The sequence below is a fragment of the Microtus oregoni genome, unplaced genomic scaffold (genome assembly GCF_018167655.1).
Source record: "Microtus oregoni isolate MIOR12 unplaced genomic scaffold, Mior012 000010F_ref0000083, whole genome shotgun sequence".
In the NCBI taxonomy this organism is placed as follows: domain Eukaryota; kingdom Metazoa; phylum Chordata; class Mammalia; order Rodentia; family Cricetidae; genus Microtus; species Microtus oregoni.
In genome coordinates, this window is record NW_024543069.1 from 36,638,511 (window position 1) to 36,661,512 (window position 23,002).

A 23,002-nucleotide genomic window follows, 5' to 3' on the forward strand; every position below is an offset into this window, starting at 1 on the left:
TTTAGAAATGGAGCCATGTAAATTTCTCTAATGGAAACAGCTGGAGAAATATAGATATCAAGCCCATGAGGACATCAAAGCCCTCGTTGTGGGGGAAAGCCCCCACACAGGAAAATATGTGGGCCTGATTTCTTCCATTCTGGAAGGGGGAGACCTGAGTTTCTTGGGCTTGGATGAAGATCTGAGAAGACAAGAGCACTGACGCCGGCGGGTCAGCAGGTAGCCCGCTCACACAATGGCGTGCTTTAGTCTGAAAGGCACAGAAGAAACTTCTGAATTCTTAGGTGACAAATCAAGATCAGGAGACCTGCCTCTGACCTGTCTTCATGCCACCTAAGGAGCTGTAGCGCTTACTGCAAGATACATGCAGAGTTTTGTTTTGTTTTTCAGAATATTGCCCAATGCATGGAGAATTGTCCCAGAACCATTCTCTTTGTTCTTTGTGAGAGATTACAAGCCACTATTCCTTACAGTGATTAACCTTCCAGCCTCCACTATCCCCAGTGTCAAAATTCAGTTGAAAGTAATTGCTTGATTTTCAAAATTCTTTACAACACTCAACATGCACCATTTCCTCAGAATCTCATGTGTCTACATCCAAACATTAGGTCAACAAGAACACAGATGACAAGAGAGTGGGTTTTGGAGTCAGAGCATTCTAGTTTCAAATCTTCATCCTACCCTTTTACTGGCAGTAATGACTGAGTAACCTCAAACAATAACTTCTCTGATTCTTTTTTTTTTCTTTTTTAAAAATGAATTGTATCCATTGTTGTTTTTTATATGTAAACATGAAGTGTATGTGGATACATGTATCCACAGTGTGCACATAGCAGTCAGAAGGCAACTTTGTGGAGTCTGCTCTCACTTGCCATCTTTATGTGAGTTCTGGGATCAGGATGCAAGGTTCCCACAGTAAAAACCTTTCCGCTGTGAGCCATCTCATCAGCCTTGACACTCAGTTTTTTGACCTACAAAATGGGATCATGTCATAGGTATGTGGTAAGGCACATATTTTTTCTCTATGTACCCAGGGGTGGTTTAGATACTAGATAAATGTCTGCATAAAGACTAGACCAGTACAAGGCACTAAAAATGAAGATATTAAAGGCAACCCCTTTGAGAAGGATCTCATCTTTATCAATTAATTGGAACTGTGTTCCTCTTCCATCACACAGCCACTGAGGATGAGGAATCTGATATATCCTTCTCAATCCACCCACTGAGAACACATGTTAATATTCCCTTGCTGTTACTCTCACAGTGCCCCAGGTGCTTTTGAGGAGAAATCCAAGACTATTAAAGAAGAGAAAACAAAGTTGTTGAGATGGCTTAGGGGACAGAGGCATTTGCACACAGACCTGATGACTGGAGTTCAGGTTCCTGGGTCACACACGGTGACAGGAGAGATCTGGCTAGCAAGAGCTCTCTGACTTGAGTTCAGGTTCCTGGGTCACACACGGTGACAGGAGAGATCTGGCTAGCAAGAGCTCTCTGACTTGAGTTCAGGTTCCTGGGTCACACACGGTGACAGGAGAGATCTGGCTAGCAAGAGTTCTCTGACTGACTTCCCCAAGTTAACTGTGGCCTGCACGCATGGCACACGCACACACACGAAAATATTCTAAAATAATGAAAGTGCAACTAGAAACATAAAAATAGCATCAACATCCTTAGGTGCTAACCCTAGTGAGAGTTTGTTACACATCACACTCTTTTTAAAAAGCATAATAAACACTAAGACTTTTGAACATGTTTTTTAAGCATGTTAAATTTAAAACAAAGTAGTACCTCAAACTCAAAAGTGTTTTAAGGGTCCTGATCTTACTATTTCTCTGGCTAACTGTAGGAAGCCACCTATCTATCACCTTGTGTGCAATTAGCTTATTGTGTAGATAAGAAGGTAAAACCATCCTGAAACAGGAAACCAATATTCTTCCTGTCTAATCAACAAATCTAAAAGATTTATTCTTTTCATCTACCTTCTCTTGCTCTTGTCCACAACAGGCTGCTTACAGGCTCAGGATGGTTTTGACAAAGAGCATTTTCACGAGTTACTTTTGTATCTCCACCCCCTCTTAAAGAAAAGAGGAAAATCTGTTTCATACAGAAGGCGTTCATTGTATGAATGAAAACTGCCACCTAAGTGTGGGCTAACTCAACCAAGAGGGATTTCACCTCCATCCATTCAGTCAGTTTATGGGGGTTTAAAGAAATTCCAGAGAGTCATCAGAAGAGGAAAAACAAAGGTGATGCTTTCTGCCACTCAGGTAGTCTTTGAAAATATGTGTAATATGTAAAACATTCTGACACCCCCGGATTATTTTTCCAGCATTAACAGTATAAATTGCCTCCCATGCTGAAGTGCTGCTATCACCCTTGCTAATCACTACTCGCAGTGACCTCAAGTACTGCAGGCATGTACAACATGCAGCTTGCATCCTGTGTTGTACTGACGCTCGTGCTCCTCGTCAACAGCGCACCCACTCCAAGCTCTACAAAGGAAACACAGCAGCACCTCACGCAGTTATTGCTGGACTTACAGATGCTTCTGAGAGGGATCAATGTAAGTGCCTGTCTTTCCTATCTGTAGGCATTACCTTTAGTTTTCTCGCCAGAGGTTGTGCTTTAATAACAATGTGTTATGCTTTCTCAGAATGACAGGAATCCGAAACTCCCCATGATGCTCACGTTTAAATTTTACATGCCCAAGAAGGTAAGCAGCTTTCTGTGTTCAACTGGTGCTTTAATGAACTCAAAGTTATATGCTTTTTGCACACTGATCAGATGAATAGATCCTCATCTGAAGAAAAAAAGTTACTTTGAAATCTGTGTGTAAAAATTCTTGTTTGATAATGGCATTGATTTTAAATGATTATGTCTAAATTTTTCTTATGTATTTATTTGTGTGTTGGGGAAGAGGAAAGGAGAAGAAAGCACAGGATAATTGCATTTTGATGCTGGAATAATTTAAAGACTGTGCTGATTTCTGTTTTATGCTCATCTTAGTGATGTTTGAATAGGATTTATTATTTTATGTTGTGAAATGTCAAAACTGACTTCAGAGGTACTCATTTTATAAATACTTTACTGTTTTAAGGAAGATTCCTAAGACTCTATGTTTGAGGAAAGTGTATCCAGAATTCACAGACGGTAGGGCAGAGGATCTGAAAGAAAGGCCCAGCTCTGCTAGGCCCTAACTCTCATGGCTTCAGGAAGTTGTCTATGTTCACTCACCTACTAACATAATGATAATTGTATGCTCATAGTTCAACAGGCTTCAGAACAGTGTCTGTCCAGCACCACATAACCATGCTGTGAGGACTAGTGAAGAAAAGGACTGAGGCATATAAACAATTTTGGATTTATGTAGTCTTTTTCTAACCAGGAGAACCAGAGAGCTGTAATATTTCTATACAACACTATCTCTCAATATTGAAAATTTCTATGATAAGAAACAGCTTCCCCAGGCTCCTAGAGCTCCATCAGGGTAGAAGTTTGCTAGAGTCCCAACAGCCAAAAGAGAACTAATAACTCTGGTGCTAGAAAAAGCTTGTCCCAGGATAAATCCAAGCCTAGAGCAAAATGGGATCTGAGGGACCAAAGGGGCAATGCTGTTGACCCACCTCTATGAAGTCGGGAACTCTCTCTGGCTGTTCTACTGGAGATGGAAAGGAAATGGCCCCTAAGAGCTAATCTTCTTAACCAGAGTCACATAACTTTCAAGTCCAACAATAACAACTAGATAGTTCTGTGAGGGAAAGAGCTCCACACCCAGCATGCGGAACTCCTCCTAACAAGTCTGAAGCAAACAGGTGGACAAATCCGGAAATACATACTGTCTGATCAGACCTCCCCATCTAGGGATCCCTAGAGAGACATGAGGTCATGTCAGAGAGTGGTGAAATTCCTAGAAATCTAAGTTTTTAAACAACTATTGGAAACAAGAGTAATGTGATAAAGTCTGTTGTGGTTTTTTTTTAAATTTAACCTCCATTTTGTATAAATGTAAGATTTAAAAAATGTTAGAAGCATTTAATTCAGAGGGTGCGGTTAATGAAAATGAGTGCCCATGCCACCCTTGAGCTACCTATTCTTGTGACTGTGGTACTGAGACTTAGTAAAATGGACTTGACCCAGGTCACAGCTTGCTTCTAGAGGACCTGAAGACTTAAAGTGGCTTTTATGGAAATCATAGTGCACTATAGTACTAGACAGTATTCTTTCTCATTGCCTGTATGCATAAATATCCGTGACATATATGTATCTATATATTCTTTCAGAAATATACAGGAATCTTCTCCAAATAGTCTGTCCAAATACTGTGACTTATTATTTCATTGGGACAAATAGAGCTTTTAAATTACGTATTTGTGTTTGTATGTGTACCACAGTGTACTGTGAGAGCTGGGTCACTCCTTCTCCGATGTGGGTCACTGAGGTTGAATTCAGGTCTTTACTTTACTTGTAGAGCTATCTTTCTAGCCCTGACAAATAGGTTTTTTAAAAATTCATCTTTAGTAATTACAGAGAAATAAAAATTTAAGAAATATTAAACATGTCTTCCTGGATATCTTGACAGTAATCATTCTGGGTCATGATAAGGTCTGTGCGATTTGGGTCTGTGACAGCAGGCATCCAAGGACTCCTGCTCCTCACCGTTCTGTGTTCTCAATTCTGGGATTATGACGTTAGTGTAGACTGGGAATCTTGCACTTTGACATTCTTTGATTTCTCTGCTGATAAGAAATGTAGTCTATACCTATGATGTGCACTGTGACAAGGAAATACACTTTTTACAAAGTCTAATGAAGCTGGATTGAAGTACTCACTAGAGTGACCTAACAGCCAGTGTTAACCACAGGGCTTTGCTCTCTTGCTCCACTAGATGTAGGATATCCACTATTTCAGTTTCTCTTTACACTGAGAACAGGGACTGGGTAAAAGCTATGTACTGTCTACTCTTGGTTAGATAAGCTGCAGATTGCCTTCTGGCTGCTCTTATATGGTGAGCTGAGCTAAGAGTTATGCTTATTACCCTCCAGGCCACAGAACTAAAACATCTTCACTGCCTAGAAGAAGAGCTCGGGGCTCTGCAGAGTGTGCTGGATTTGGCTCAGAGCAAAAGCTTTCACTTGAAAGATGCTGAGAATTTCATCAGCAACATCAGAGTAACAGTTGGGAAACTGAAGGTAAGATGTTGCTTGATTTGCTGAGCTAGAAATAAAATAAAGGAGAGAAGAATTGCATTCTGAAGTGGTACGACATTTCTGGTCTTTATCAGGTTCCACGCATTTGGTCAGACAAAATTTAAAGTCTGCTGAGAGCGTGAATCCTTCCACTGCAGGATGATGCTAGCTAGAGTCCCACCCTGCTTCCTCTCACACTAATATTGGAAGCGAGAGAAAGTACTGAGTACAATTCCACAAAAAACAGGCAGTTTTAGTTGCCTTCATGTTTATCAGACCAGGACCAACGATCTGAAAGGCTTTTCCAGAGAGGTGTGCTATACTGGTGGAAGAACGCAGAGATTTCTCTCCAAAAATAGTAGCCATTACAATGGTGAGAGGACGACAGTGAGCGCCCATTTTAGGGATTTGGTTGTTTTTTTTTTTATTTTTATTGAGAAAAAAAATTTCCGCCTCCTCCCACCTCCCACTCCTCCTCCCTCCTCTCCCCCTTCCCCCACTCCTCTACCCCTCCCCCACTCCTCTCCCCCTTCCCCCACTCCTCTCCCCCTCCCTCTCCAGTCTGAAGAGCAGTCAGGGTTCCCTGCCCTGTGGAAAGTCCAAAGTCCTCCTCCCTCCATCCTGGTCTAGGAAGGAGAACATCCAAACTGGCTAGGCTCCCACAAAGCCAGGACATGAAGTAGGATCAAAACCCAGTGCCATTGTCCTTGGCTTCTCAGCAGCCCTCATTGTCCGCCATATTCAGAGAGTCCGGTTTTATCCCATGCACAGGAAACACGGACTTTGGTGAGGCAAGGGAGAATTGCAGTTCTCTTTTCTCAATCCATCTGCTAAACAAAATTGCTGAGTTGACAGGTATCCTGAGCAAGCAGCATCGTTTTCATTTCTGCAGTAGTAGCAAGCCTCCAAGAGGGTGTCAGGCTAGTCCTTTTTCTCTACACTGCTTTCACCTGAGACTTGTAAAATAGGCTGAGAACTACATCTAGGTGTTGAAAGGCTTGGGCCCTTATCTATGTAAAGAAGTCTGCTCTAAGAGCTCTGGGCCACACCAGAAGTCACCCTAAATGAGTGATATAAATTTTTGAGGTGCATAAAAACTAGGAAGGCATGTTTCAAGAGTCACATACTTAAAAAAAAAACCCAAGATATTAGAGCATTCAAGTAACTATGCAAAATAAGATCACGGTAAGTTGCTTTAAAAGGAACATTTATTCAAAAGAAATGTTCTGCCTCACTGACTTACAAGGGATTGCTCAGATTTGGAAAAAATGTTCCCCAAACCTGTCAAAATATTTTCTTCTTAGCTTTTTATCTAGGAACAGAGTTGAAATATCTCCTCTAGCAAAGGAGGTTAGCTTCCAGAAAGTCCATCTACACAACAAATTTAGAATATTTCTACGTGTACAAACTGGAGAATCATCTGCATTGGTATCAAGGCACATATCCATATTTATGAAATGTTTGTCTCCAAATTTCCCCTGCTAGACTTCTGTCCTAACCTACTCTGGGTTGCTCCTATCCTGATTTGGGAAAATAAGAGAATAATAGAATCTTAAGGTTTAGAGATGAACATATAACATATATGTAACCTAAATCAGTACATAGCTGTGTACACTCACCAGAGAAAAAGAGGTCAAACCACTGCATTCTAGAGTGTTCAGTGTTTTCATTCAAACGTTCAGTTGTACTCAGGGAAATTTTATCTCAGATGGTTTATCATCTGGCATCACAATAAAACACAATCTGACAATTGTGATCACTCAAGAAGTGTGAATGACTAATACAAGAATTAAATGGATGCCTATAGAACGTTGGTGAGGAACAACTGCGTGTAAAGTAAACTCCATAGCCTAAAGCTCACTGTTCTTTTTCAGGGCTCTGAGAACACATCCTCGTGTGAATTCGATGATGAGACGGTAACTGTGGTGGAATTTCTGAGCAGATGGATTGCCTTCTGTCAAAGTATCATCGCAACAATGACTCAATAACTATGTGCCTCCTACCTACAACACAAGGCTTCTATTTATTTAAGTATTTAAAGTTATATTTATTTTGGATGTATTGTTTACTATCTTTGTAACTATTAATCTTCAGATGATAAATATGGATCTTTAAAGATTCTGTTTGTAAGCCCCAAGGGCTCTAAAATGTTTTAAATTATTTATCTGAAATTATTTATTATATTGAATTGTTAAATAGTATGTCTGTGTAGATTCATTAATAAAAGCATTTAGAAGAGTTGGTGAATATAAATAAGCTCAGACGTCTGTCATTTTGAAGACAACGTGGTGTAAGCTCTAGAACGCTTCTCAGCTCCCTGAATTCTATGATGGTCATAGTATGCTTACAAGAATCACTCTACCCCAGAGAAGGATGTAAAATGAGACAGGAACATGCACTTTCCTTTAAGCATTGATTGGCTCTTTAGTTCCTTTCAAATTTTAACAGGACACTAAACAAAAATTCTTGAAACCTTTTGTCATAATCTGCTTTGAGCCATAACAAAACAAAGTCTTGATACTTTATATAGAGAAGTTTAGCTCACAGTTTTGGATGTTCGGGAGCATGTGAGGATCTCATAGCAACATGGCATCACCGTAGTGGGAGTATGTGAAGCAGACAAATGCTGTGTGCGGGTGTGCATTTGTATGTGACTTATAAGAACCCATTCTTGCAGGAAACAGTCCCCTCCCATACAAACTGAAGCAGCATTGTTCATAAGGTCAGCCCTGGGCCATAGCATAATTACCCTGCACCAACCCAATCATTTCCTACCACGTTCACACTGCCACACTTTCCACCACATGAACCTTTGAAGGACAAATCAGCACATCTCACAGAATAATGTGCTGCATTTTAACACTGTTTAACACTGCTCTCACCTGGCTAAATCAAAAAGGCTTCTGTTCTTTTCTGGTTTTTCTCTGGGTTCTGACAATGCCGGTATCATAAGAGTCAAAGGAAGATCTTCCTACCTTTGGCTGTGCATCTTGGCCAGAGTCCACCTTCTTCTGAGATGATTTTATGGATATATTTTCTTACTGGATCTTACCTTTCCTTCCATGTCTCCTTTAAAGCTGTGGGTGCTCGTTAGTTGTTGCCAGGTATAGGGTACCTGTGCTGTCTTTTACAGACCAACACTTCATAAATCACCCCTCTCCAATCTCCCTTCTGGGGATTGCCACCTGCTTCCGGCTGAGGCTCACATGTACTAATTGTATCAGAAATAGCACCAGGAAATACATCCCCAAATTGGACTCTGGAGTTGTACTGCTCAGATACGGAAGGAACACAGCAATTGTATCACATGGGTATGTCCCGACTTCATGCTATGCCAATGAAGTGAATCTGAAAGACAAGCACTACATGGAATGTTCTGATCTCATGGTGTGCCAATACCATTTATGTAACTATCTGCATAATCTCTTGTTTACTTAAAATACTTTAAATAGTAGAATGAACTCTTGAATAGGGAATAGAATATGCTACACAAATACTAATCCTGAACAACAGCAAAAACAACAGAAAAGCAGAACAAAAACTATAGGTAGCCAAGCATACTTTAGCAAGAAGAGCAGAGATAAGGGCATGATTTTATAATGATCACTGAGTTCATTCAACAAAGCATATACCATTTCTAAATGTGATCCATCTAACTGTAGCACAGACCAAAGCTTCTGCATCCACCCTAGTTAGAGCATGTTACCAAAGCAGCCCTCTTGTGACTATCCATGAAAAGGGACTCTGAACCACAGGCAGGAGATGTGACACTAATGAAGTAGGCACAGTTGAGCACACACACACACACACACACACACACACACACACACAACCACTGCAATTTTACTGACTTGAAACAGTTTAGAGTTCAGGTTCACTAACACAATCTTGAAGAATGTGTTAATTATAGTAACAGAAAAGAGGCAACTATAACAGTGGCTACAGAAATATAAATAAAATATCTAACTTTTGTTTTCTGGGCAACAAACTAAGAAGCACCAGAATCTACAACTCCAAACCAAGAATAATAATCAGGGAAAGAATGTACACTGGAATACCATAACCACAAAAGCTAATGATGCTGAAACTGGAAAGATCTAGGTTCAATAAATCAGAGTGGAGAAAGCCTTGGACCACCCTGGGGATGTGCCGCAAACCAGAAGGCTGGACCTCAGAAGTCGAGAGCCATGCAGGCTCCCTAACCTAGAGTAGGAGTAGTCTAACCTCTGGGTACAGACCAGCAGGAAAGCTCCACAGTGAAGGCACTTGCGGAAAAGCCTGGCAACTCAAGTAGAGGAGAGAGCTGCCTTCTGCGCGTTGTCCTATGATCTCCATAAGGGTACCATACATAGCACTGTGTGTCACTATGTAGATCAGCTTGGCTTTATACTCATGTTACTCCTGCCTCTTGCTTGTGAGTGGCTGGGTTACATATATAATATCACCATGCTGGTTTTAGCACCATTTTTGTTCAGTTGTCTAATACGCATTTAAACAAGTGTGGTGAAAGGGAAAGGGAAAGGGTTGAAAGGAATATGTTAAAATATTACCATAGAGACCCCTTTAATCTTAGCATTCTGGGAGGCAGAGACAGGCAGATCTCTGAGTTTGAGGCCAGCGTGGTCAGCCAGGGCTGTTACACAGAGAAATCCTGTCTCAAAAAACAAAAACAAAAAAGTTTATCACTCACAGATGGTAAAGATATGAAGTGAAAAATAGTAGGATTAATGGGTGAGTTTAATAGGATTACTAATAATATGGCCAATATACATGTGCAGTAGATTGTATTTATATATGTTAACATCACAAGAAATGTATCTGAAAATAATACCATGTACTCTAGAACCCCAAACATCAGAGATTTGGGAATAATTGTAATAAATATATGGCTGTTAAAATAAGAAGATATTAAGCAACAGTAAGAGCTAAATAAATTGAGTGAGCTAATAGATTATAAGGCCTTGTATCTTAAGATGTTAATTCTCCCTAAGTCTATAAAATTAATGAAATTACACTTAAATATTCAGTCAGTTTTATATGGATGTATACGACAAAGGAAAAGAAGGGCTCAGGTGTTGGTATTAGATGTGTTAATGGCTTTAAAGCTTAGGTTTCTTCGCTACAGTTCTATAAGGAAAGGTATGCCAGTTAAAGCAAGGCTGCCAGTGGTTAGACGAGATGATGTAAATGGAAGGGGTTTGGTTTTTCTTTTTAGTAGACTACCTAATTTTAGGTTGTCTTGTTCATCATTTAGAATGTGGATAACGTGATCCTGAGCATATGAAAAGCAGAGCTTTGAAGAACGTCATGTGAAGATGTGAAGGAAAGTTAGACAGGGTTGATTTACACCTAAGTTTACTATAATAAGGCCTAGTCAGCTGGATGTAGGAAAGGCTACATTTTTTAAAATGTCATTTTTAGTAAATGCACAGATGGCAGTGACCAGTGTGGTTAGTGAGCCAAAGCATAATGTAGGTGTCAGAATAGTACTATTATTTGAAATAAGTGGGTAAAATCAGATTATTAAGCAGATCCCTGCAACAGCTGTAGTTCTTAGTACTTGAGTGAAGGAGTGCTGAGATGGGGTTAGGGCCATCTATGGCTGATGGGAGTAAGGGGGGAGGCCAAATTGTTCCAGTTTGCCTGGGGCTGTTATTAGAAGGCCTAAGAGAGGAATTAAATTGATGTTGTTTTTTCAAAGAAAAATCTGTTGAAGTTCTCAGGAGTTGGTGTCTGGCAGAATCATGAACCCAATGCCTCTAATGTGATTAATAAGATTGCTTAGAGGGTTATGATGTTTGTGTCAGCTCAACCAAATCATCAGCTAATAAGAAGAAATAATACAGTACCTATGCCTTCCTAACCAATAAATAGTTGTTGGCTGAAGTAAGGATAATTATGGTGATTAAAATAGGAGATATTTGATCAGATAGTTTAGGTGGGCCTCGGAATAAATATACCATGAGAAAACTCTATTCTTGATCAGGTTACAAATAAAAAAGTCAAAGGTAAAAAGAGAAGAAGAAATAGTCAACTTTTGAACAAATAGTTTGGTAGAATTAATAGAAATTCAGTGTCAGTAATTAGGAGTGTTAGAGTACTAGAATATTAGGGTTGATAGGCTAGGAAGAAAGCATATTTGATAGATGAAGTTATATATAAGGGAAAATGAATTGATTTAATAATGCCAGCTACAGATATAAAAATTGGAACACTAAGAAGATGGAAGATGAGGTCCTATTTATTAGTTTTATTTGATGTTGCACCAAGTTTTTGACTCCTATAGAAACTATCCTATAAAAGCAAAAAAGTCATGTTTATATATGGAAGCAGGGATTAGCAGTTCTTGCATAGTTTATTGATAAATAAGAAGCTGACAACTTCTGTTATTATATTCACAGTCTAATGTTTTTTGTAAACCATATTTACAGAAGGTGTGTTCTATAATGAATTTGCAGTTAATATAATTAATAAAATTAGTTTGCCTCATTGAGCTGCAATAATTATGTACATAGAATATATGGTGGTAATAAGAATATCTATGCCTATAAGGATATGAGGCTTAGGCCAATAAAGATATGCATATGAGGAAAACATTAGAAAATCAACAACCTAAGCCTTAAAATTATATAGACATATACAAAGTTAAAATAGTCAATGTATTTTTGAAAAAAAACAAAGGATTCATGCAAGCACCAGGTGGATGGTGCCTTCTCTTGAAACAACACCGGGCCAGCAGCATGGTTCTGTGGGTAAGGGCTCTTGTCCTGAAAGCCTGACTATTTGGATTCTACCCGAGGAACCCGTGATGGAAGGAGACTAGATCCATTTGGGGGTGGAGGGGCCTGACCTCCACGTACACGCACACAATACAGTACATGACACTGTCCACAAGCACTCTTGTTTAACAACCTGACACTGAATTTGAGGACTCTAGATTCAGTATTGGCTTTAGAAAATGAGACAGACTGGTAAATGTTATTGTGGAAATGAAAGAGACAAAACTAATACTGTGGAAAACTCTACAGAAGAGCCAGTATTTTGGGCATATTCAGTTAAAAAAAAGAGTAATAGGAAACCTATAGACTGATACATAGCAGCTAAATCCCACTGTATAAATCATGTCAATTCTGGTGCCAGCAGTCTGCAAATACAATGGATACTACTGTTATGGTGTACTAACTGACTCATAGATATGCACCCAAACATACTTTTACCTTTCATGAAGTAACATGTTGCTCCAACATGAAACAATTGAGGAAGTTTATGTGATCTAATATTACCTATATTTAAAAGCTGCTAGCCTGGTCTACAGAGCTAGTTCCAGGGTAGGCTCCAAAGCCACAGAGAAACCCTGTCTTGAAAAAGCAAAAAAAAAAAAAAAAACCTGCTAAAGCAAGATGATGGGTACTTGGAGACTCATTTGCTATTCTCTAGTTTATAAATCCTCACAATTTCTGAGATGAGGAAGGATGGGGGGGTATACTCAGTTGGTACAGTGCTTGCCAAGAGTGCATGGAATTCTGGGTTCAGTTCTCAGCACTACATAACCCAAGTGTGGTGGTGCATACCTACAATCCCAGACTGGGGAGGCAGAGGCAGAGGCAGATAGAGCCCTGTGAGTCTGAGGCCAATCTGGTCTACAAGAGCTAGTTCCAGGCCGGGACTGTTACACAGAGAAACCCTTTCTCAAAACAACAACAACAATAAAAAACAACAATAAAAAATAAACAGACAAAAAAATGCAATTTCCTAGCTGGATGGTGGTGGTGCACATCTTTAATCCCAGCAGTGAAGAGGCAGAGGCAGGAGGATCTATTTGAGTTTAGTCTGGTAATTATTTTTATAAAAAAGACAAAGGAGCATAATGTTTCAATGCAAGATGACATGAGTATTCATACATGTTTAACAATATCTGGGCAGTGCTGTTGCAAGACTTCTACTGTGAAGGCTGAAACCCCATATTTTAAAACATTTTTACCAGTCAAACACATCAAAAATAGAAGATTTTTAATATGACAATGTGTTGTCTAATTCACATACTAAATTGCTCTATACAGGGAGACTTCACAATCCAGGAGCCATAGCCGTGCTGCTGTAAGTAGGACTTCAATAGTGCTTTAGCTTCTTGATAGGGCCCAGACATACGCTAGGGAGAGAAAAAGTTGAACTGAATCAAATTGGCCTACAAAGTAAATAACCTCAGAATGTTTAACTTTATGTTTTAAAAAAATGAAAAACTCTAAATGCCTGTGCTAATTTAAAACAATTATTTCCCAACATGCCTAAGAAGGCAATTTTACTTGTTATTTAATATTTTAATTAAGAGCAAAATTCACAGCAGAAAAACTGAAAGAGCATAAAAAGTATGACCTATGACCTATAACACCCAAACTATAGATAACTACCATCACTATATCCACTGCAAGTGTACATTTTGGTCTTTGTTAAAGTTACTGAGATGTGCAAATGCCAGCAAAATCTAGTGGTAAACTCCACCACCTCTAAATCGCCCATTGTGCCTGCCTGCAGTCAATCTATAATATACCTTTGGCCCTAGCCCCAGGCAACTACACATTTTTCTGTCTCTAGATTTATTTTTCTGGAAGTTTCACATAAGTTGACTAATACAGTAAGCATTCTATAATGCCAGGCTAGCACATTTCCCAATTCAAGCTAATCCATGTGTCAGGGTTAGGCTTTACTGTAGACTAAAACATTGTCCGTGTCTATTACAGCAGTCCATTCACCGCCTCATGAACTTGCACTATCCTCAGTTTTTACTATTAGGAAATTGCTGTCATAAACATTCGTGTGAATTCTGTTTCTCACAAATACAGCAGCACTGCTGAGTCACACAGCAAGTATGTTTACCTTTGTTGGTGGGAGAAGCCAAATTGTTCTCCAAAGTGGCTGTACCATTTTTTATTCTTATTGTAATGCATGAGGCCTCTTTTCTCCAGAAGATCAATAGCACTTGGTGTGGCACCATCTTCTGAACTATAATTGTTCGTGAGGGTTAGGGAGAGAAGCTGACTCCACCAAAGAGCAAGGTCTAACAGCAAGTGCTGATGAAGAAGCTGAAGAAATTACCTGCCCTGTCTAGAAGACCTGGCCAATGTGACTGAATTACAGTGTTCAGTGTAATCAACTTTATCTTGAAGAATATGTCACCTGTGACTTAAAGAGAAGCCTGTGCCTGCTTAAAGTTTTGAAAAATAACCTAACTGCTTTGTTAAGGGTTAATGGGGATACTGGCTATAAGTGAAAGCCAATGTTCATTTACTATCCTGAAAGCCTTCAGTCATCAAAAGAAGCGCACTAAACATATTTGTCTTCTGATTTATATGAAGACAATAAAGTCTGGATGAACGCACGTCTGCTGACAGCATGGCTTACTGGACGTGTACTCAAGCATGTCTGTTGTTTGGAGACAAGGTCCTTCTGGGTAACTGGGGCTAGTCTCAAATTCACATCTTCCTGCCTCAGTCTCTCAAGCGCTTAAGGTGGGATCTACTCCTGGTAGAGGCTGTGAACGTGTTGAAACGACAACAAAAAATTTAGAATCTAACTTAAATTTACTCGATGAACAATGTCAAGGTTTGCTACACTGAATCTTGCATGAAAGAAAGAATGTGACAAACCTCACTGCTATCTTGAGAAACTGTAGCCATTCCAGCATGTGGGAAGTGGAGGAAAGATGATTGCTGAGAGTTAGGCTATCCTGGGCTATCTACTGAAGCCCTGTTTCTAAACAGCAGCCATCTATATGAAAGCAAGTTCCTCCAGTGCCAAAGCAACTAAGTTTTTGCTGTTGTTGTTTTTAGAAACATTTAAAAATCATGTTTTAAAGAAATGATGTTACCTACGTAACTAGGGTACAGTATTGTACAAAGTTAACTATTACACACATGACCATATAAAGCTGTTTGACTCCCTGTGTTGAGTGGTCTGAAACAAACCTGCAGTTTCCAAGGTATGTCTAGTTTAAATTGTGATTAAATTGTGAACAAGGCAAGTTTTCCAACTTTGTTATCGCCCAAAACTGCTTTGATTTTCTATGACCTTTAGATGTTGTCAACCTCACAACCAGATATTTTCAACACAAGTGTCTGCAGCAACACTGATTATTCACTGAGCAGTAGATTAAATTTGGAGACATGCGCCATCCTAACAACACTGAGATTCCCAATTCATGAATTTGTTACATCCTCTCATTTGTTTACATCTTCTTTACTTTTTCTCAGCAATGTTTTATCATCTCTAGTGTACAAGTCTTTTGTTTATTACTGTGTGTGTGCCTGTGTATTTGCTGTTGTGTGAAATAGTTTTCTAAAATAAATTTTTGGAGTATTTATTCTTAGAAAGTAATTATATCATTTATTTTTTATGTTGTGGTGATATCTTGTTTGTACAAATAAAGCTTGCCTGAAGATCAGAGGGCAGAGCTAATCACTAGCTAACCTTAGAGGTCTGGAGATCTGTAAAGACAGACAGGAAGTGATAAGGCAGGGGGAAATAGGAACTCATTTTCTTTTTGACTGAGAAGTTGAGAGATAAAGAGTCCTTTGTCTCTCTGATCTCTCAGCATTTTCCCCAATATCTGACTCCAGGCTTTTATTACTAACATGTATTAGAACTTGTGCAACAATATTGTTCTGATACAGGGGCTGGAGAGATGGTTCGGAGTTAAGAGTGCTTGCTGCTTTTCCAGAAGACTCATATTTGTTCCAGCTCTCACATCAGTGGCTCACAACCACCTGTAACTCCAGCTTCAAGGGATCTGATACCCTCTTCTAGTCTCCACAGTTACCCACATACAACAAAATTTATACATACATACAAATAAACTTTTCTTTTCTGTGACATTCCTAAATTCACATATGATGATCTAACACATTGCACATGGTAAGTTATCCAGTAAATACTCAGGAAATCTATCCTATAGTCTTAGCAATGTTATTTCCTGACATTTGCAGCCCACAGAGGAAGAAGACATGCTCCATGTTGCTGTTTGTTCATTTATTTGGAAACCTCACCCAAGAGGACACTACTCTGCCTAGAAATCTGTTAGGTCCTCCAGGTGATGGTCTTATAGGGCTTCTCCAGGAGATTTCTGCTACATGTTTTAAGCACCTAATTACACATTTATTATTATTATTAATCATCATTTTGCCATCTTTCTTTATCTCCTGCTGTATATTCTTTTACTTTGGCTTGCTATATACTTAATATAATTACTCATTCTAAACTGAACCATGGTTACTTCAGATCATTCTTCAGGAAATCAGAACAGATAAACAGAATAACGGAAGAGGGGTAATTGTCAACATCCTTGTTTTCTTTCCAGTCATAGGTGGGGAAGGGAGATTTCAGCTTTCAGTTGGGCAGAGAGAGAAAGTGATAAGGCAGGAAGAAACAGGCACTCATTCTCTTTTTGGCTGGGAAGCTGAGAGATGAGGAGTCCTTCGTCTCTCTGATCTCTCAGAATTTTCCCCAATATCAATTTCAATAAAATTTTCAGATTTCACTACTAGGAATAATACCACTGTTAAGTTCACTGTTGATATCCTTTATGAAGTTGTGGGAAGTTCACTTCTATTTTTTTCCTTCCTTAGTGTTTTATTGTAAAAAGGTAGACTGTCAAATGCATTTTAAACATATTTAATAATGAAAATTTTAAACTTGGACTTATTAATACAGTGTATTACATAAAAATAATTTACTGATGTTAAATCAACCTTGTAAACCTGACATAACAAATCCTGAACATAGAGCAGAATTTCTATATGCTACTGGATGGTTTTTCAGTACCTTGCTAACTTCTTTTCACATTTATGTTTGTATTATAATTTTTTTCTGTGATGCTTTTATTATTTTGGGTATCAAGAATTTTGGGGAAATGTTCTCTATATATGAAAGTGATTTGTAGGATTTATATAACAATTTTGTTATGTATTGTAGAATTTTATAAGAACATGTTAACAATTCATAGCTTCTCTATGTGATTAAGTTACAGTTGGATATTCTGTTTTTCAGTTATACTTTTTATTTGTGTCGATCTAGCAGCATGTCCATTTTATCTAACTTGTTAACAAACAGCTGTTGGAAATGGCTTTTTGTGGTGTATAACAATGACCCTTTTTTCCATTCCAGCTTTCAATAATTTCTGTTCTCATTTATACTTCTTTGATCACTAAGAGATTAAATTTTATTTCTCTTAATGAGCCAATTTTATATTTCATTTACTTAATTTTTGTTTCAAATTTCATTGATTTCCACTATAGTCCATATTATTAATTCCATTTTACTTATTTTTGTGTTCTAGTCCCCCAACTTTTATTTTAACCAGTTTCTTGAGTCAGAAGCTTAAATCACTGATTTTAGGATTCTTATGTAATATACACTTTCAAAGCTATACAATTTCCCTATTTCTTTAATCATCCATGAATTTCAATACGTTGTGCTTTTCAACTCATTCTAAGATATTTCTCCGTTTTTCTGAAAGTTGTTTCCTATTAACCATTGTTTTTTTTTTTTTTTTTGTTTTGTTTTTTGATTTTCGAGACAGGGTTTCTCCGTAGCTTTTGGTTCCTGTCCTGGAACTAGCTCTTGTAGACCAGGCTGGTCTCGAACTCACAGAGATCTGCCTGCCTCTGCCTCCCGAGTGCTGGGATTGAAGGCGTGCGCCACCACCGCCCGACTTTCATACTAACCATTGTTAATCCATAAATTAATTTCCAAATATATGGCAATTTCTCAGATTTCATTACACTGTTAATTGATATTTTAATGCCATAGTGGCCAGAACCTATTTTCTGTGATGTTTAAGTTTTACTTTTAAGTTCTCCTGCTTTTACTGTGAGGTCTGTCTTCATTAGGTATATAGCTTTGATAGTCTCATCCTAGCTTTTTATTCTATCTTATTTTTAATTTTTACACTAGGCCCAGCATTCCAGTGGTTACCGTGTTTCTATAGTTTAGAGATAAATTATTCAGTAACAGCAGACACTGTACTCAAACACATTAGACCTGTAAGGCTTCTGCCATCTTCTGGCAAACTTACATCAAGAATATTTGATATATATCTTAAGCATCCTTTGGTTTTTGTTCATAGCCTGACTTTTTGACCTTGTCCTGTATATGACTCTGTAGTTCCACATCAATCATAGAACACAGAGAATTTCAAATTTATCCCAGTCTTTCAATTTCCCTGTATCATTCTGGTAACCAGAGTTAGCACTTGTCTCCAACAAGAACTGCAACTTGAGCCAGTGAATTCAACAACTTTTCCTATTCATTTCCTACCAAGTTGGACCTCTTAAACTGAAAAAAAAATCCACAAATTGTTATCCTCTGACACGCAGAGGCCTTTTCTTCTGACAGTAACTCCATGACTTTAGAGGTGTGAACTACACTCCCCACCATTCCGACTAGAGACATGAAGACAAGAGAAAGAAAAGAGCTCCAAGCAAGAACACGAACTTGTTATTCTTAAAATCCTAGCACTTTTTCAAGAACATATAGTTTTGATATTTAAATTTTACTACCTTGAATTCATTTCTACAAAAGACTGTTTTTGACATTATCAAGCTTTTTATATTTGTTCTTACACAAATACGTATAGCTTCTAGACATCACTGAAAACAATAATATTATTAAAAAAAAAGCTTATACTTAGTATAGGTGGGAACGTGCACACAGGCTTGTAGTTGATATGACTGTAGGTGTGAATGTGTGCACAGGTTTGTAGTTGATATGACTGTTGGTGGGGATGTGTGCACAGGTTTGTAGTTGATATGACTGTAGGTGGGAACATGCACACAGGCTTGTAGTTGACATGTCATATTAGATGATAGTAGAAAAATAAAATCCAGCATGTACTGTGACTTTAGCTTAGTGCTTGTCTTGCATGTGCAAGCAATCTTTTTTGTTTTGTTTTGTTTTTCAATACAGGGTTTCTCTGTGTAGCTTTGGAGCCTGTCCTAGAACTAGCTTCTGGGATTAAAGGTATGCGCTAATACCACTCTGCCATACAAGCAATCATAACTATTAATCTATCCCTCCCACCCCCAAAATTTGTTTAGGAAGAAAATAATCTGTATTATCTACTAAGTCACTTTTAAATTAGAGTCTGGAATTAAACTTACTTTGAGCAATGTATTATTGTAAGACTTAACATTCTCTAGTTAATAATGCCATGCACAGTAAAAAGTTTTATAACCTTTGTATCTATGGGCATAACAAAAAGGTGCTAAGCAATATTGTCAGAATAAGTTTGATAATATGTTATATTTAGAACTACTTAAACAATTTTTGTTGTCTCTATAGATTCGCCACATTACTGTCTTTAGCTACATTTCTATGGTCACCTTACCTTAGCTGCGTGGTACGTACGAGCTTCAAGTAAATCATCTGTTTTAGCTTCCTTGGCAAGCAGATTAAATCGACTTAACATTGCAGCCTTACAAAGCCGACTTGCCATTGATAAACCACTTTTAAATGGGGAACTAAAGTTGAAAGGAATGAAACATGCAATAATCATAGTTAATGACTTATGCTGGCAATTGTAGGGATTAAAGGCAGTTCATAGACATTTAGGATCCTGATTAGGAAGAAGAATGCATGTACTGAAGCTCTATTTTAGATAAGAAGCAACTTGAGTTACTTAACTGCTGTCAGAAGCTAATATAACTTAAATTAGTTTAACTTATTACTGTACTGCATCAAAAGTTAAAACAATGTTTGTATTTGAATATTCCTATTATTTAAAGAAAATTAATCTATGGTAATACAAATTAAAAGAGTTATTCTCCTATGATTGAAGAAAGGGAGTGTAGAAATACCTTCTGGAGTGGGGACAGCCACTGAATTCTGACTAGAGTAATAGGTGACCTGGATGGATACATGTATCAAATCTCCTGAAATTGTACAATGCATTCTCTGCAAGCAAACTGTAATTTAGAAAACACTACTTTGAAACCATCCATCCATGCATATGTGTTTGCATGCACATGAATACATTATTCGTCTGTTGTAACAGATCACAAACCTTTGCGCTAAGCAACTTCCCCCTCATATTAGCTGTTCCTGGTGACAGATGAGTAAAACCGTAAAAATCCTCAATTCTTCTGGTTTCCATGTAGCTTTTCAGAGGCAGACGCCCCCTAGAACATGTGCTAGCCTTGTGATTTGTTATGGTGCCACAAAGAGAAAATGTGCAAGTTCAGAGTCTATGTTTCAGGGGAACCCTGCATTCTTCTCTTGAGACCCCTTCATGTTCAGGTAAGAGTGCTGTGACTAGCCTAACCGGTAAAGGACAGTTATTTCTCTAAGAGATCAACCAAAGTGACATTTTATTTGACCCACACCTGATTCCAGATGCCTGCAGGAGTTCTAACTAGATCCAGAAGAACCGCTCAGCTGATCCAAACATTTATTGAGAAACAATAATATAGTGTTGCTTTAAATCACTGAATTTGAGGTAGTTTATATGTAGCAAATGTTAGCATGCACTCATGTATACAAAATCTATTAATCTCTGTATATTAATTTCCTACCATGATAGTATTGGTAGATTTTCCGTAAATTCCTTGGGCTTTTCAACAGAACTGAGGAACACAGCAGAACGTGCCTAGTGTTTGTGAGGTACTGGCTTCAATCTATAAAATCCCCTTAACAGTGGTTGTTTTACCTCCATTCCCCCGTATTTTATGTCTACTTTTTTTATTCAACATATTGATGTTATGGACAGCAGTAACAGCAAGCATCACCCTGACATTTCCTCACCAATCATGATAGTGTTCTGAGTCAATAAAGCTGTATTGTACTCTTCAACAAACCACCTACTACTCTCCTTTTTACGGTTACTCCTTAGTAGGTCCTTGTTATGTGCTCTAGCAGAGCGATCATAGGAATAATTGTGATAAATATAAATTTCTAATTTGGTGTCATCTCTACTACCACATTTACATGTTGTAGAATATTATTTTAAGATGTGTTAATTTGTTTATGCTGTTGAATACCTGTTTAATGATACAAAGATGTGTTGCATTCTTTTATGTTGCATTTGTTTAACTCTGTGAAGCTGTGATTCTTTGCCTGTCTAAAACACCTGATGGTCTAATAAAGAGCTGAAGGGCCAATAGTGAGGCAGGAGAAAGGAGAGGTTGGGCTGGCAGACAGAGAGAATAAATAGAAGGAAAAAAGGAGAGTAGAGAGATCAAGAAATGAGAGAAGGAGGAGAGGAGGACTCAAGGGACCAGACCACCAGTTACACAGGAAGCCGTGGAGTAAGAAGTAAAGAAAGATATGCAGAAATAGAGAAAGGGAAAGGCCCAGAGGCAGAAGATAGTTGGGATAATTTAAGAAAAACTGGTTAGAAACAGGCTAAGCTAAGGCCAGGCATTCATAAGTAATAATAAGTCTCCATGTATGATTTATTTGGTAGCTGGGTGGCAGCCCCTGCAAGACCCAAAAGAGGGGAAAAAAAGCAAATAACATTTACACTTGTGGAAAAACTTCAATTAGTACTGTTGTATGTAATATCTATGTGTTTTAATATGCTGTCATTTTTTGTTGCAGTTTTGATTATCAGCAAGTGTTCTTTGTAAGTTTTGTGTGTATGTTGGGAAAGAAATAATCTTTCAACATGTTTCATGATGCAAGATACATCTGCTTCATGCAAGGATTGGTGGATTCCTAACAGATATGGTGATCCATGCCTGTATCCCTAACACTTAGCAGGCTGAGACAAGGTAACTGAAAACCTGAGGTTAACCTATATAGAGACTCTGTTTTAACACACACACACACACACACACACACACACACACACACACACACAAACACACAGTTGGATACTCTTAAAAATTTTATTTATATGTGTATGTCTGCATGTGTATATTAATATATGTACATTAATATATGCATGTTAAGGACCCCTGGACCCAGCAATACCACTCTTGGGAATATACCCAAGAAATGCCCTATCATATGACAAAAGCATTTGTTCAACTATGTTCATAGCAGTATTATTTGTAATAGCCAGAACCTGGAAACAACCTAGATGCCCTTCAATGGAAGAATGGATGAAGAAAGTATGGAATATCTACACATTAGAGTACTACTCAGCGGTAAAAAACAATGACTTCTCGAATTTTGCATGCAAATGGATGGAAATAGAAAACACTATCCTGAGTGAGGTATCCCAGACCCAAAAAGATGAACATGGGTTGTACTCACTCATAATTGGTTTCTAGCCATAAATAAGGGTCACGGAGTCTACAATAGGTGAATCTAAAGAAGCTAAGTAAGAAGGGGAACCCAAGGAAAAACATATAGTTATCCTCTTGGCTAAGGGAAGTAGACAAAATTGCCGGGGAGAAAATTGGGATCTTGGGGTGGGGTGGGTTGGGGGTAAGGGGAGATGGGGAGAGAAAAGTTAGAAGGGAAGGAGGTCGGGCCTTGGGAAAGCAGGAGGATTGGGATAAAGGAAGGTTGGACAGGGGAGCACGGAACCACAATTCTTAGTTAAGGGAACCACTTTAGGGTTGGCAAGAGACCTGACCCTAGAGGGGCTCCCAGGTGCCCAAGCTGAGGTCCCCAGTTAGTTCCTTGGGCAGTTGAGAATAGGGAACCTGAAATGACCCTATCCTTGAGCAATACTGACGAATATCTTGCATATCATCATAGAACCTTCATCTGGTGATGGATGGAGATAGAGACAGAGACCCACACTGGAGCACTGGACTGAGCTCCCAAAGTCCCAATGAGGAGCAGAAGGAGGGAGAACATGAGCAAAGAAGTCGGGA

The 23,002-nt window shown here is 38.5% G+C and overlaps 2 protein-coding genes across 3 annotated transcripts in view; one reads left to right on the top strand and one right to left on the bottom strand.

Moving 5' to 3' along the window:
• The first annotated feature begins 2,419 nt into the window (after positions 1 to 2,419).
• On the top strand, positions 2,420 to 7,177 carry Il2 (interleukin 2). Its single transcript, XM_041658921.1, has 4 exons — positions 2,420 to 2,566; positions 2,657 to 2,716; positions 5,046 to 5,192; positions 7,064 to 7,177. Exons 1-4 carry the CDS (start codon positions 2,420 to 2,422, stop codon positions 7,175 to 7,177), a joined length of 468 nt encoding a protein of 155 aa, XP_041514855.1.
• A 6,047-nt stretch (positions 7,178 to 13,224) lies between these two features.
• Positions 13,225 to 23,002, bottom strand: part of Adad1 (adenosine deaminase domain containing 1) — a 34,074-nt gene continuing 24,296 nt past the window's right edge. For both annotated transcript variants that reach the window (XM_041659492.1, XM_041659493.1), the window contains 2 exons: positions 19,567 to 19,699; positions 13,225 to 13,338 (listed from right to left, as the gene is read on the bottom strand). In XM_041659492.1, the coding sequence (XP_041515426.1) occupies positions 13,225 to 13,338; positions 19,567 to 19,699 (247 nt within the window). The remainder of the gene's footprint in view (positions 13,339 to 19,566; positions 19,700 to 23,002) is intronic.